A 13,171-nucleotide genomic window follows, 5' to 3' on the forward strand; every position below is an offset into this window, starting at 1 on the left:
CAGTTTCCTGCAGTTTACCACGGTCCTTCTTTGTTCTCTAAAGCCAAATGAGTCAGTATACTAATTGCAAAGTCAGTCCTTTGGACTTCACTAACACAATTATTAGACAGAATGTGAGGTATCTAAGGGTTAAGGGGAGGACTGAAGAAAGTACCCTCACTTTGGTCAGTATTTACTTTCCAAACACTGACCAGCATACCTTTCTCAAAAAACTTGCCCAGGTCATATTGAAATTTCCTGAAGGTCTTCTGATTCTGGGAGGTGACTTCAATTTCACTAATGTCTCTACAGGGGACATTTTACCTTTACAAACTCAAAAACTATCTTTGCCTGGCTCATCTAGTAGACATGTGGCAATTAACCAATCCTCAGAAGAGAGATATACATAAATTATTTTTACACCTCGCGCCAGACATACTTGCATATGGACTGTTTGTCTCTTCCCCACAAAGACCATTGACTCTTCCACTGACTGCCTACTTTTATCCCAACTATCTCCCAAGTGGAAAACAGCCTGGAAGCCCTCCTCTCAGCTGAAATGCTTAAGCATGTAATTTCCTCCTTCCAAATCAGTTTGGAGCTGGGCCTTAATGGCCTTCCCCTTTCCTATTCAAAGGCCTTTCAGGAAATCCATATACCATATTTCTTGCAGGTCTGTAACTCCATAATTAATGACAACCAACCCCTAGTGGATATGCTCAGGGCACACATTGCTGTCATTCCCAAGGAGGACAAGAATCCCTTACATTGTGATGTAACTCTTTAAAATGTTAATGTGCAGTTTTTCCAAAATCATGGCCAATTTTCCGATGAAAAAAGTCAGACTTTTTTCGTCAGAGTTTAGAAATAGAACATGTTTTATTTTTTTCCGATGGAAAAAAATCCTATCGGAAATACCTATCGTCTGCGTGGAACTCCGACGGAGAAAAAACCCACGTATGCTTAAAATCAAGTCAACGCATGCTCAGAAGTATTGAACTTAATTTTTCACGGCTCGTCGTAGTCTTTTATGTCACCGCGTTTTGGACGGTCAGAATTTGGTCTAACAGTGTGTATGCAAGACAGCTTGAATGGAATTACGATGGAAAATTCCATCAGGTTTTATCCCATCAGAAATTCCAATCGTGTGTACAGGGCATTATTCTCCATATGCAGATATGCACTTAGACCAGATAGGTTTTATATTCCTGAGAGAGGTCTGTGACACCACCAATAGAGCCATCCACCTAATTTATTCTGCCTGCTCCAGGGTCACTTTTCTCCTACTTTTATCCACCAAAGCACAGAGAAGGTTTTTGGCTGGGTAGACTGGCACTAAAAACACCCCTATCGTATTTGGCTTATGTTTTTATTTTTGGCAACCAAGTTGCAGTCATTTTCAATGTCATTCGCAATACAAATAATAGTACAATAGGGCGAAACACTCAGTCACCTTTGAATATTTATGAAGTGTTTACTTAAAAATAACATACCTTTGTAACAGTGCATGTTACTAAATAAAGTTTGGACAGGTGATTATATAAGCTTAAATAAAAAGTTTTTGTTTCATTTTTCAGAATCCAACAGTTTCACATCTTAGCCCAAGCAGGGGTCCTGAATCTGGGGGTACCATGATAACGATAACAGGCTATAATCTTGGAGCTGGTAGTACCGTTTCTATCCGCTTTGGAAACCAAACCTGTGAATTTTATGGGTGAGTATAAATAATAATAATCTTAATAGAAGTCTATGCCTTTGAAAGTGTTGATATATCAAAAATGTATCATTTAAATATAGGTGAAGCCTGATGTGCTAAACCAGCCCCTAGCTGTCTACTATTATTAATAAACAAAAAATGTAGCGCTAACAAACTCAAAATTATATAGTACCAAGTGAGGTAACAACTCTCATAGTGTAAGAGCATAAAAATAAACAATTAGCATGGATGAAAGTGACTAAAACAATGCTCAATGTAAAACAAAAAATGAATAAAGTCTATGTTTAAAGATAAGTAGACATCAGATGGAATAGTTGATGCAGGAAAACAGGTGAGCTGCAATCCAGTGATTAAGATGCAACAGGTGTACAAGTTGTCTGTAGAACCCCGTGAAGATCACAATCACATCAAAGTATGAAATAGGTAAAACACTCTTACCAGATGGTGTTGGACTCTACTACCTTATAGCAAAGAGTCAGCCAAACGTTGTGGTCTTTGAGAGCCGGGACCACTAGAAACCGGACTTGGATCATATGCAGGGCTGGAACTCCAATGGAATGGACAACAGAAACCCGCAGTACTGGAATGGTGTATTTGCGTCAATGCCACAGGCTCTGAATAGGATCTTTGGACCATCAATCAGGAGATGCAAGCAGAGGACGTGGCTAGAGCTCACAATGAAGCCATGCGGTGGATGATATGAAAATAGGAAAGAAAAAGGAACTCCAATGGTGCAGGTCAATAAAAACCAATAGGTTTATTTGTAAAAGTCATATAAATGACAAGGATAAAAGTGATCACGTACAGGGGTAGCAATGTGGGGTGCTCAATGGCAATACCCGACGCGTTTCGGCTCAGTAAGCCTTCAACAGGGGCATAAAGATGCACCCCCACATTGCTTGCTTAAATACACATAGTGGTTACAAGGCCCTCCCCCAACAGGGTGGTGCCATAAAACAGGATATGATGTAACAAGTATGCGTTGTAACAAACATATAAATAAATAAATAAAAAACACAATAGATCTCCAATCTAATATGCATAAAATACCGATATCACATGCATCAAATACAGTAAATCTCAACAAAATGCATATGTCATATTAATCGGAGCTAGTATTCTGCAACACTTTATAGTTCAGCAAAAAACATAATTTATACTGTGTCACCAAACGAGGAACTCTCTAATTAATGTCTATGGGAACACTATACCACCACGGTATATTCGTTGCATACTATGACATGATGTAGCTTAGAATGATATACAACATTTTAAAAAACAGCGGAACTGGACATAGCTCATAGTTGTGTCACCAGACAGGGAAACTTCCTGAATGTTGTGTATGGGGACACTACACTACCATGTTAAATTGTGGCCTTTACATAATCGATGTACTGAAAAAACGGGCCATCAGCAACCTGTCATCAATAGGTGACAGTGCTGTTATATAAAAAACTAGAGTCCCCCATGGATGGTTGGATAAATGGGGAACAACCCCGCAATAACTCCGATCGGTGCAGCGCTGGTATATACAAACCGCGCAAGCACCAATCAGACGTGCCAAAAGGCGTGCCAAAAGCCGCGCCGGGCGCGGCTTTTGGCCACGCCTTTTGGCACGTCTGATTGGTGCTTGCGCGGTTTGTATATACCAGCGCTGCACCGATCGGAGTTATTGCGGGGTTGTTCCCCATTTATCCAACCATCCATGGGGACTCTAGTTTTTTATATAACAGCACTGTCACCTATTGATGACAGGTTGCTGATGGGCCCGTTTTTTCAGTACATCGATTATGTAAAGGCCACAATTTAACATGGTAGTGTAGTGTCCCCATACACAACATTCAGGAAGTTTCCCTGTCTGGTGACACAACTATGAGCTATGTCCAGTTCCGCTGTTTTTTAAAATGTTGTATATCATTCTAAGCTACATCATGTCATAGTATGCAACGAATATACCGTGGTGGTATAGTGTTCCCATAGACATTAATTAGAGAGTTCCTCGTTTGGTGACACAGTATAAATTATGTTTTTTGCTGAACTATAAAGTGTTGCAGAATACTAGCTCCGATTAATATGACATATGCATTTTGTTGAGATTTACTGTATTTGATGCATGTGATATCGGTATTTTATGCATATTAGATTGGAGATCTATTGTGTTTTTTATTTATTTATTTATATGTTTGTTACAACGCATACTTGTTACATCATATCCTGTTTTATGGCACCACCCTGTTGGGGGAGGGCCTTGTAACCACTATGTGTATTTAAGCAAGCAATGTGGGGGTGCATCTTTATGCCCCTGTTGAAGGCTTACTGAGCCGAAACGCGTCGGGTATTGCCATTGAGCACCCCACATTGCTACCCCTGTACGTGATCACTTTTATCCTTGTCATTTATATGACTTTTACAAATAAACCTATTGGTTTTTATTGACCTGCACCATTGGAGTCCTTTTTCTTTCCTATTTTCATATCATCCACCGCATGGCTTCATTGTGAGCTCTAGCCACGTCCTCTGCTTGCATCTCCTGATTGATGGTCCAAAGATCCTATTCAGAGCCTGTGGCATTGACGCAAATACACCATTCCAGTACTGCGGGTTTCTGTTGTCCATTCCATTGGAGTTCCAGCCCTGCATATGATCCAAGTCCGGTTTCTAGTGGTCCCGGCTCTCAAAGACCACAACGTTTGGCTGACTCTTTGCTATAAGGTAGTAGAGTCCAACACCATCTGGTAAGAGTGTTTTACCTATTTCATACTTTGATGTGATTGTGATCTTCACGGGGTTCTACAGACAACTTGTACACCTGTTGCATCTTAATCACTGGATTGCAGCTCACCTGTTTTCCTGCATCAACTATTCCATCTGATGTCTACTTATCTTTAAACATAGACTTTATTCATTTTTTGTTTTACATTGAGCATTGTTTTAGTCACTTTCATCCATGCTAATTGTTTATTTTTATGCTCTTACACTATGAGAGTTGTTACCTCACTTGGTACTATATAATTTTGAGTTTGTTAGCGCTACATTTTTTGTTTATTATTTTTCTGGCTTTGTTTGTTTGTATGTAGCAGCTTGTTACTTATTTTTATATTAGCGCAGTTTTTTCTTTAATTTATGTCTACTATTATTGCCATCTTACCTCTTGTCAGTCTTAGCATTTAGGTTTCTCTGGCCCACCTTTGTGGTCTACATATGCTGCTGCATTCTCCATAATAAAATAAATGAAAAATTCATCCATTCCCTGGTCTTCTCTGATGTTTGTAAAGCTGGAAGCTCTCAGGTCTGAGCAATTCTGGTTACAGAGCTGTCATTCTCCAGCTCCTACAGCCAAGAATGCAACTATATAAGCACAATATTTGCAAATATCGATTTTTTGATTAATATACTAATTTTCATCACTCATGAAGCCAGTAATTCCTCCTTGATCCAACAACATAAATGCTGTAAATGCTAAAAAAGTATACATAAATCCTAAAAATGAACTTCCCTTATTTTCTCCCTTTTGATCTGGTAAACATACTATTGAAAGCATGTTGGTATATCTGTTAAATAATTGCAATAACCGAGTTTATAATTTCCTGTCTCTGCCTGTGCTGCACACATATCAGTTAAGAATGATACGCTGTAATATATTAGATTTTTGGTTGGGTTTAGATAGACTTTAAATACAAAAAAAGGGTTTGGCTCTGTAAGACATTATGCTTTCTCAACAAATGGTTGCAAGCATAGTAATATTTTCTCAGAGTGTGGAATGGTCCAAAGATTTTCATCACAGTTGGGGGGGGGGGGTATGAAGGAATATAGAGGGAAAAAATTGTAAATCTGTGTTTCTAAAACATTTACCAACACACCAGCCAATTATTGCAAGAACACAAAGTCCTTCAATGTGCAATGGAAAAACACTTCCTGGCTGCCACACTACTCACTATACAACCAATTTCAATGAAAACAACAACAGGTACATCATCTATGAATGGTAAATGTGAACGTTTTCTCTTTTTCATATTACAGGAGGTCTCTTAACGAAATTGTGTGTGTGTCTGCTCCATCTATTTATGGCATGGGTCCAGTTCATGTGTTTGTCAGCGTGGACAGAGCCCAGATAGAGAGCAACCTACAGTTTGAATACATTGATGACCCTAAGGTCTTCCGCATTGAACCTGAGTGGAGCATTGCAAGGTATGTTGACTTCATATTTAAATGCGTTTAAATGTTCTTTTATTTTTTGTCTCATGTGCTCCAATTTCCATTCATAGTCAAAGAAAATATTATTATGTTAATTGGCTTCTGGTTAAATTTTCTTAAAACCCAAACGATTAACATTTCTTATTTGTTTATTGTTTGGGTTTTTAGAAAATTAATGGATCAAATTCAGTACAACCAGCCTGCCCATAGATGGATCAAATCTCAGCCGGTCCCTTCTGAATTGGCTGAAATTTGATTCAGCTATGTCCAGCTTTAAGCCACACACGCAGAATGTCAGGAGACAACAGCCAGTAAAAAAAATAAAAAGTTGGACATTTAGCATTTGTGTATGTCGGTCTGACGGATATGCACGCTGAAAAACCAGCAGCAGGCCGACTCCCAATCAGTGCTCTCAGCCAATGACAGGGTGTGCTGATCGGAATGTTCTGGCAGAGGGGCTTTCCCCCTATCAGAACACAACAGCTCAGCGGGGGAGATCGCTGAACTAACCTTGCATAGTTAGTACAGCGGTTCTGACTGGAGCTGTCAGGTTTTTGTTTTGCACAAAAAAATACTAGTGTGTACACAGTTTTAGTTTTTGTGCTCTGGAGATAATAGAGGGTGGGCTTGTTTACTTGCTCAGTAATATTGTGTTCTTGTAATTCATGAAGCTTTTGTTCTACAATTGTACTCCTAACTAGTGGTGGTGCTTCATCAGGTGGGGGGGGGGTCGCAGCGGATGGACTTGACCATGCTCCCCTGTCTCTCCAGCCCACACCATGCATCATAACCACCCTCCAGATTTCCAGCTCAGTCACCCTGTGCTTGACAGGTGAAGGAGGTGGCGGCAGCTTCCCCACTCAGTCTCCTCTGTGTCCTGGTTCCGTCGGTCGGGTTTTACATGCATCTCCTCAGCCGTGCGTCTCCTCCCTTCTCCTCCTCCTTCCTCCTCATAGTCCAATAGGATGACTTCTCCTTTTGGCCAACTGGGAACTCACAACCCGCTTCCTGATTGGCGGGAAGGAGATTCAATGTGAAAATAGCGAATATTCATTTGCTATTGTCACACAAATGGGTGGGCTTGAAGCACAGTGCTCTGTGCCCCAAAACCACCCTTTTTGTAGCCTATTAGAGCCTCTGGCCCTAATCATATGCTTAAAAAAAAACACCCTTCCCCATTGGAATCCATGCATCCGGCGCCCTGCATGTAGATTAGGGGCCGGATGCATGGATGGGGGGGTGGCGCCCGTGCACCACTAATGGACAGGCCACCACTGCTCCTAACAAAGTTCTTTGACTTTGCACCAAGCATTACATGTGGGTCTTTGTAAATCTCTAACCGAAAACCTTTTACTTTTTCAAACCTGGATAAACCGTGTTTACATTCATCTATCAACCCAAAGTGATCTATACCTTTTCCTAGCAAATTAAAAAAAAATCCAGCCAATTAGGAAAATCTATTCATTGTATCCACATAGGTATGCTGTACACATACTGCAGATCTGACTTCTGAAGTTAATAGAGACGTATGGCCAGACATGACTGTTGTATCCCCATGTTATTTAAACATTTTATTTATGTTAGCATTATTATGTAGTTTAACTACTTGCCACCCGCCCACAGTCAAATGACTGCTGGGCGATGCGGCTCTCGTCCTGGGTGGTCGTCATATGACTGCTGCCCAGAAAGACCGCTCTCGCGCGCCCCTGCCCGTGCCGTGTTGCTAGGACATGGCATTACCCCGATCTGTGTAAAAAGACGCAGCCGCGGCTCTTTAACCATGTGACCGGCTGTGACCTGATTACAATTAAGTGCCCACCAGTGCCAGCAATCAGTGCCCACAAGTGCTGCCCATCAATGCTCATCACTGCTGCCCATTAATGCCACCCATCAATGCACATCAGTGCTGCCTATCCATGCAGCATATCTCTACCTACCAGTGCAGTCTATCTGTGCCCACCAATGCCGCATATCTGTGCCCAGTGCCACCCATCAGTGCGGCCTATCAGTGCCCATAAGTGCGGGATAGCCGTGCCTCCTAATCAGTGCCCATAACTGCTGCCTCATCAGTGCCCATCAGTGCAGCCTATCAGTGCCCATCAGTGAAGAAGAAGAAAACGTTTTTTTTTTTTTTAACGTTGGTCTTTTTTTTTGGGGGGGGGGGATAAAAAAACTAGGAGCGGTTAAATACCACCAAAAGAAAGTTCTATTTGTATGAAGAAAATTATAAAAAATTCACATGGTTACAGTGTAGCATGACAGCGTAATTGTCATTCAAAGTGTTACAGCGCTGAAAGCTGAAAAATGGCTTGGGCAGGAAGGGGGTTTAAGTGCCCTGTATTGAGGTGGTTAAGTAATGTGTTATTGCCAGAGTGTTTACACCACACACATAACAGGTTGTATTCAGTGCCACAGTGCAACTGTGAATGAGATGGCCTTTCCTGCAACATTGTATTTTCCATAGCTAGGGCTTCTTGCATAATGTGATTTCCTTCTCATTTTATGCAGGTTTGGATATTTCATTAACTGATGCAAACTCCTTGAACTATTTAGAATGAAAAAAAATATTGATCAATGCTTTCTTAATGCAGTCTTAAGAGTAAGAGTTCTATCAATTAGCAAATTGAATTTTCTGAGCAATAGACCTTCATTTACTTACTAGTCACCTCTGGGAAACTGTACCAAATGCTTTAACAAAGTCCAAAAAGTAGATTTGTTTGACATCATCTATCTTTTGATAAACCCTTGTAGGTGAACACAATATTTCTTGCATATAATTCTCTTATATGTATCCTCGTAGCAGTCCCTTTAAAGAGGAACTGAACTTTGGAAGCTGTGCCAAAAAAAGGCAAAGAACAATGGGCCTGTCACCAGTATTGCCTGTGATCTTGATCTTTTCCTGTTACTGACTTACCTTGTCATTTTCTTCATTATGTCTCTGTATGGAGGCTTCCATATTGGTAGAAGCAAGTGACATCACCAAATCTCACTCCTGTTATTAGCAGTCAGATTCAGCAGTGTCCTAGATTCACTCTAGACATGAGCCTTGAGACAATAGGCACAGAAATCCCTAGGCACTCTCACACACCAAGAAGTGCACTGCTTTTTTCACAGAGAAATTACAGCCAAAAGGTACAGTTGTCAGGGTACTGTATAAGCACAATTACCACTAGAGATTAGAGAAAGAACTCAAAGTTAAACACCTTGATTCCTTTTATAAATATAGGTTACATATATGCTTTGTGCTACTGGTACCATGCCTATATCAGCTAGTGCTAAAGTCAGGTTGTAAACAATAGAAGAGGCCTTTGTGTACTTCAGCCGGTTCTGTTGAAGTGGCATAACCAAAAAAGGTCTGCTGATTGGCTCCTGATCAGCGTTTTCAGATAATGACTGAGAGCGCTGACCTGAGTGTTCTGGTGGGGTAGGGGGCGGCATTCCCCTGTCAGAACACAATAGCACAACAGAAGAGAATGTTGTACTAACATCGGATTCTGAGCTGTAAGTTTTTTATTTTTTCATTCAGCCCTGCTGGGTTGAACGAAAAATAACTAGTAGTGTGTACTAGGCTTAAGGAAAGTAGGCAGCTGGGGGAATAGTGTAGTTTTGCTTAAGAGATCAGCTTTGTATACATTTAGAAAAAACATCTGTCATTTTAAGCATGGTACAGTATAAAAAAAGAAACCTTCCTCACTTACAGTTCAAAATCTCCAGTAATCTCCAGTCACAGCTGATAATCCCCTTATATTGTAACATATAAGGGCAGATTTATACCATTACATTTCAGAAATGCAAGGTTATGCATGTTTTTGAACACTGCTGTCTTGTTGTGCCACTCATTTTGAATAGCTACCCAACACAATGCTAGGAATGCAAAATAATCAGCAAACACAGACATTTTCACAAATTATTTGGACTAAAGTCAAGTTTCAAAGCAAGTGCAACCATAAAACAAACATGGTAGCAATTTAGAAATTAGATACATTTCTGTACTACTTTACTGCTGGATAAAAAAAATTGTATGCAAGATGTGGCACAGTGTCATGTCACAGACTAATAAATGGGGCAGGTTAAAATGCATATTGGGAATGAAGTGTTTTTCAGATAATTATGTTGTGATAGTGAAAATGGTTGTGTACCTTTCAACAACTTATAACAATGTCTTAGCGACAAATATGCTATAGCTTGCCAATTTCCGTGATTTGTTAGTTATGAGGCTACTTGTGTACATATGGTAAAACCTTTTTATATAATGTATATTTACTGAGTATTCATTTATACAATGTATAAAGCTGAGTATTCATTAATAATGACTGTCATGAAATGGTTCCATTTATTTGTTGTTGATGATGATGATGAATTCTTTTTTTGTGTTTTGAGGATTCTTTATTACTGCTTTGGTGTTTAATAAGGCAGATTGATTCATCATTCTTTTAGGAAGCTAATGAAGAAAGTGCATCCAGATTTGTAGTGTGTAGATTACCTTTACACATGGAGTCGTTTTTTGACTTCCCTAGCAACAAACATAAAACATTTTAAGTAAATATGTTCACGTTAAAAAATGCAGTAAATGATGTTGAGGAAGCTTACTCTGGAAATTCTATGGTTGCCAGTTGCAGTAAGTGGATGGATAAAAAGCAACTCATACCCTAACAATTTCTAAAACAGGTCTAATGTTTTTACCCCCAGTCTCTGAGATATTAAATCTGACATATAATTGTATGTCTGCAGGCCTATTTCACCAGGTTCAAAGACTAATAGTTACACGTATCTCATTGTAACCTTGCTTTGAAATATAAAACGTGTTTATTTTTTATTAGACTTCTATCAGCTGCAGTATACATATGTAATTTTATTCCATTTCAAATCATATTGCCCTGGCATAACTAGATGATCATCAGTGATCATCATTTGGAAAAGTGGATTAGAACCAGGTTACTATTTGTTTTTTGTCAGGCATAAATTATCAAAAAACAGTGCTTCTAAAAAGTATTCATACTCCTTGAAATTTTCCACATTTTGTCATGTTACAACCAAAAAGATAAATGTATATTATTGGGATTTTATTTGATAGACCAATACGAAGCGGGACATAATTGTGAAGTGGAAGGAAAATGATAAATAATTTTTTACAAATAAATATCTGAAAAGTGTGGTGTGCATTTGTATTCAGTCCCCTTTACTCTGATACCCCTAACTAAAATCTAGTGTAACCAATTGCCTTTAGAAGTCACCTAATTAGTAAATAGAGTCCACCTGTGTGTAATTTAATCTCGGTATAAATATAGCTGTTCTGTGAAGCCCTAAGAGGTTTGTTAGAGAACCATTGTTAACATACCGTATCATGAAGGCCAGGAAACAAGTTGTAGAGAAGTTTTTAAAGCAGGGTTAGGTTTATAAAAAAAATATCCCAAGCTTTGAACATCTTACTGTGCACTGTTCAATCCATCATTCAAAAATGGAAAGAGTATGGCACTGCAAACCTACCAAGACATGGCCATCCACCTAAACTCACAGGCTGGGCGAGGAGAGCAATAATCAGAGAAGTAACTAAGAGGCCCATGGTAACTCTGTAGGAGCTGCAGAGATCCACAGCTTAGGCGAGAGAATTTGTCTGCAGGACAACTATTAGTTGTGCACTCCACAAATCAGGCCTTAATGGAAGAGTGGCAAGAAGAAAGTCATTGTTGAAAGAAAGCCATAAGAAGTCCTGTTTGCAGTTTGCGAGAAGCCACGTGGGGGACACAGCAAACATGTGGAAGAAGGTGCACTGGCGAGATGCGAGATGCGATGGCCTAAAAGCAAAACACTATGTGTGGAGAAAAACTAACATAACACACCATCCCCACTGTGAAACATGGTGGTGGCAGCATCATGTTGTGGGGATGCTTTTCTTCAGCAGGGACAGGGAAGCTGGTCATGGGAATCTTAATAGGAGTTTATGTGTAAGAGGCATGGAGCCAAATAACAGAGCAATCTTAGAAGAAAACCTGCTTAGAGTCTGCAAAAGACTAGAGACTAGGATAGAGGTTCACCTTCCAGCAGGACTAAGACCCTAAACATACAGCCAGAGCTACAATGGAATGGTTTAGATCAAAGCATATTCATGTGTTAGAATGACCCAGCCAAAGTCCAGACGTAAATCCAATTGAGAATCTGAAACTTTAAAATTGCTGCTCACAGATGCTCTACATTCAATCTGACAGAGCTTGAGCTTTTTTGCAAAGAAGAATGGGCAAAAATGTCACTCTCTAGATGTGTAAAGTTGGTAGAGACATACCCAAAATGACTTGCAGGTGTAATTGCAACGGAAGGTGGTTCTACAAAGTATTGACTCAGGGGAGCTGAATACAAATGCATACCATACTTTTCACATATTTATTTGTAAAAAAAAATTGAAAACCATTTATCATTTTCCATTCACTTCACAATTATGTGGCACCTTTTTTCGGGCTTGCATACAATCCCAATAAAATACATTTTTGGTTGTAACATGGCAAAATGCAAAATGTGGGAAATAAAAGGGGTATGAATAATTTGTCAAGGCACTGTAATGCCGCGTACACACGATCAGTCCATCCGATGAGGCTGACTGATGGTCCGTCGCGCCTACACACCATCGGTTAAAAAAACAATCGTGTCAGAACGCGGTGACGTAAAACACAGCGACGTGCTGAAAAAAACTAAGTTCAATTCTTCCAAGCATGCGTCGACTTGATTCTGAGCATGCGTGGATTTTTAACCCATGGTTGTGCCTACTAACGATCGTTTTTTTCCCATCGGTTAGGAATCCATCGGGAAAATTTAAAGCAAGTTGGCTTTTTTTTAACCGGTTAAATAACCTATGGGGCCGACACACGATCGGTTTTGACTGATGAAAACGGTCCATCAGACCGTTGTCCACTGTTTAACCTATCGTGTGTACGAGGTCTAACAGGTCATCTTGGAGACTTCAGAAATCATTTGTGTTTTTTGTGCTACTTACCATTTACTTAATGTATCAGTGCTGGAGGTGCTCAGTGTACTGATATTAAAGTCCAGTAAGTATCAAAAGAAACGTAATGCCTATATTCCCAGTTAACATTGATGCCTGGATATTTGCCAAGATCCTTTGTAAAAAAATCATTATGTAATTAAATTATTTGCTGGGGTAACCAACCCACATGGGAGGGCTACAAATGTAAGGCTAAACTTTAGGCACTGCTACTGCAATAATATCCACTAACTTATGGGTCCCATGGTGAGGGCATGTACCATTTTAGATTCATAGATTCTGCAGGG

At 39.8% G+C, this 13,171-nt stretch overlaps 1 protein-coding gene across 1 annotated transcript in view; it reads left to right on the forward strand.

The window, feature by feature from the left end:
* The window catches only part of PLXNA2 (plexin A2), a 479,392-nt gene that overhangs the window by 350,287 nt on the left and 115,934 nt on the right, over positions 1–13,171 (forward strand). The window contains exons 15-16 of the mRNA XM_040337525.1: positions 1,557–1,693; positions 5,717–5,884. Coding sequence (XP_040193459.1) covers positions 1,557–1,693; positions 5,717–5,884 — 305 coding nt within the window. The remainder of the gene's footprint in view (positions 1–1,556; positions 1,694–5,716; positions 5,885–13,171) is intronic.

The sequence above is a fragment of the Rana temporaria genome, chromosome 2 (genome assembly GCF_905171775.1).
Source record: "Rana temporaria chromosome 2, aRanTem1.1, whole genome shotgun sequence".
In the NCBI taxonomy this organism is placed as follows: Eukaryota; Metazoa; Chordata; class Amphibia; order Anura; family Ranidae; genus Rana; species Rana temporaria.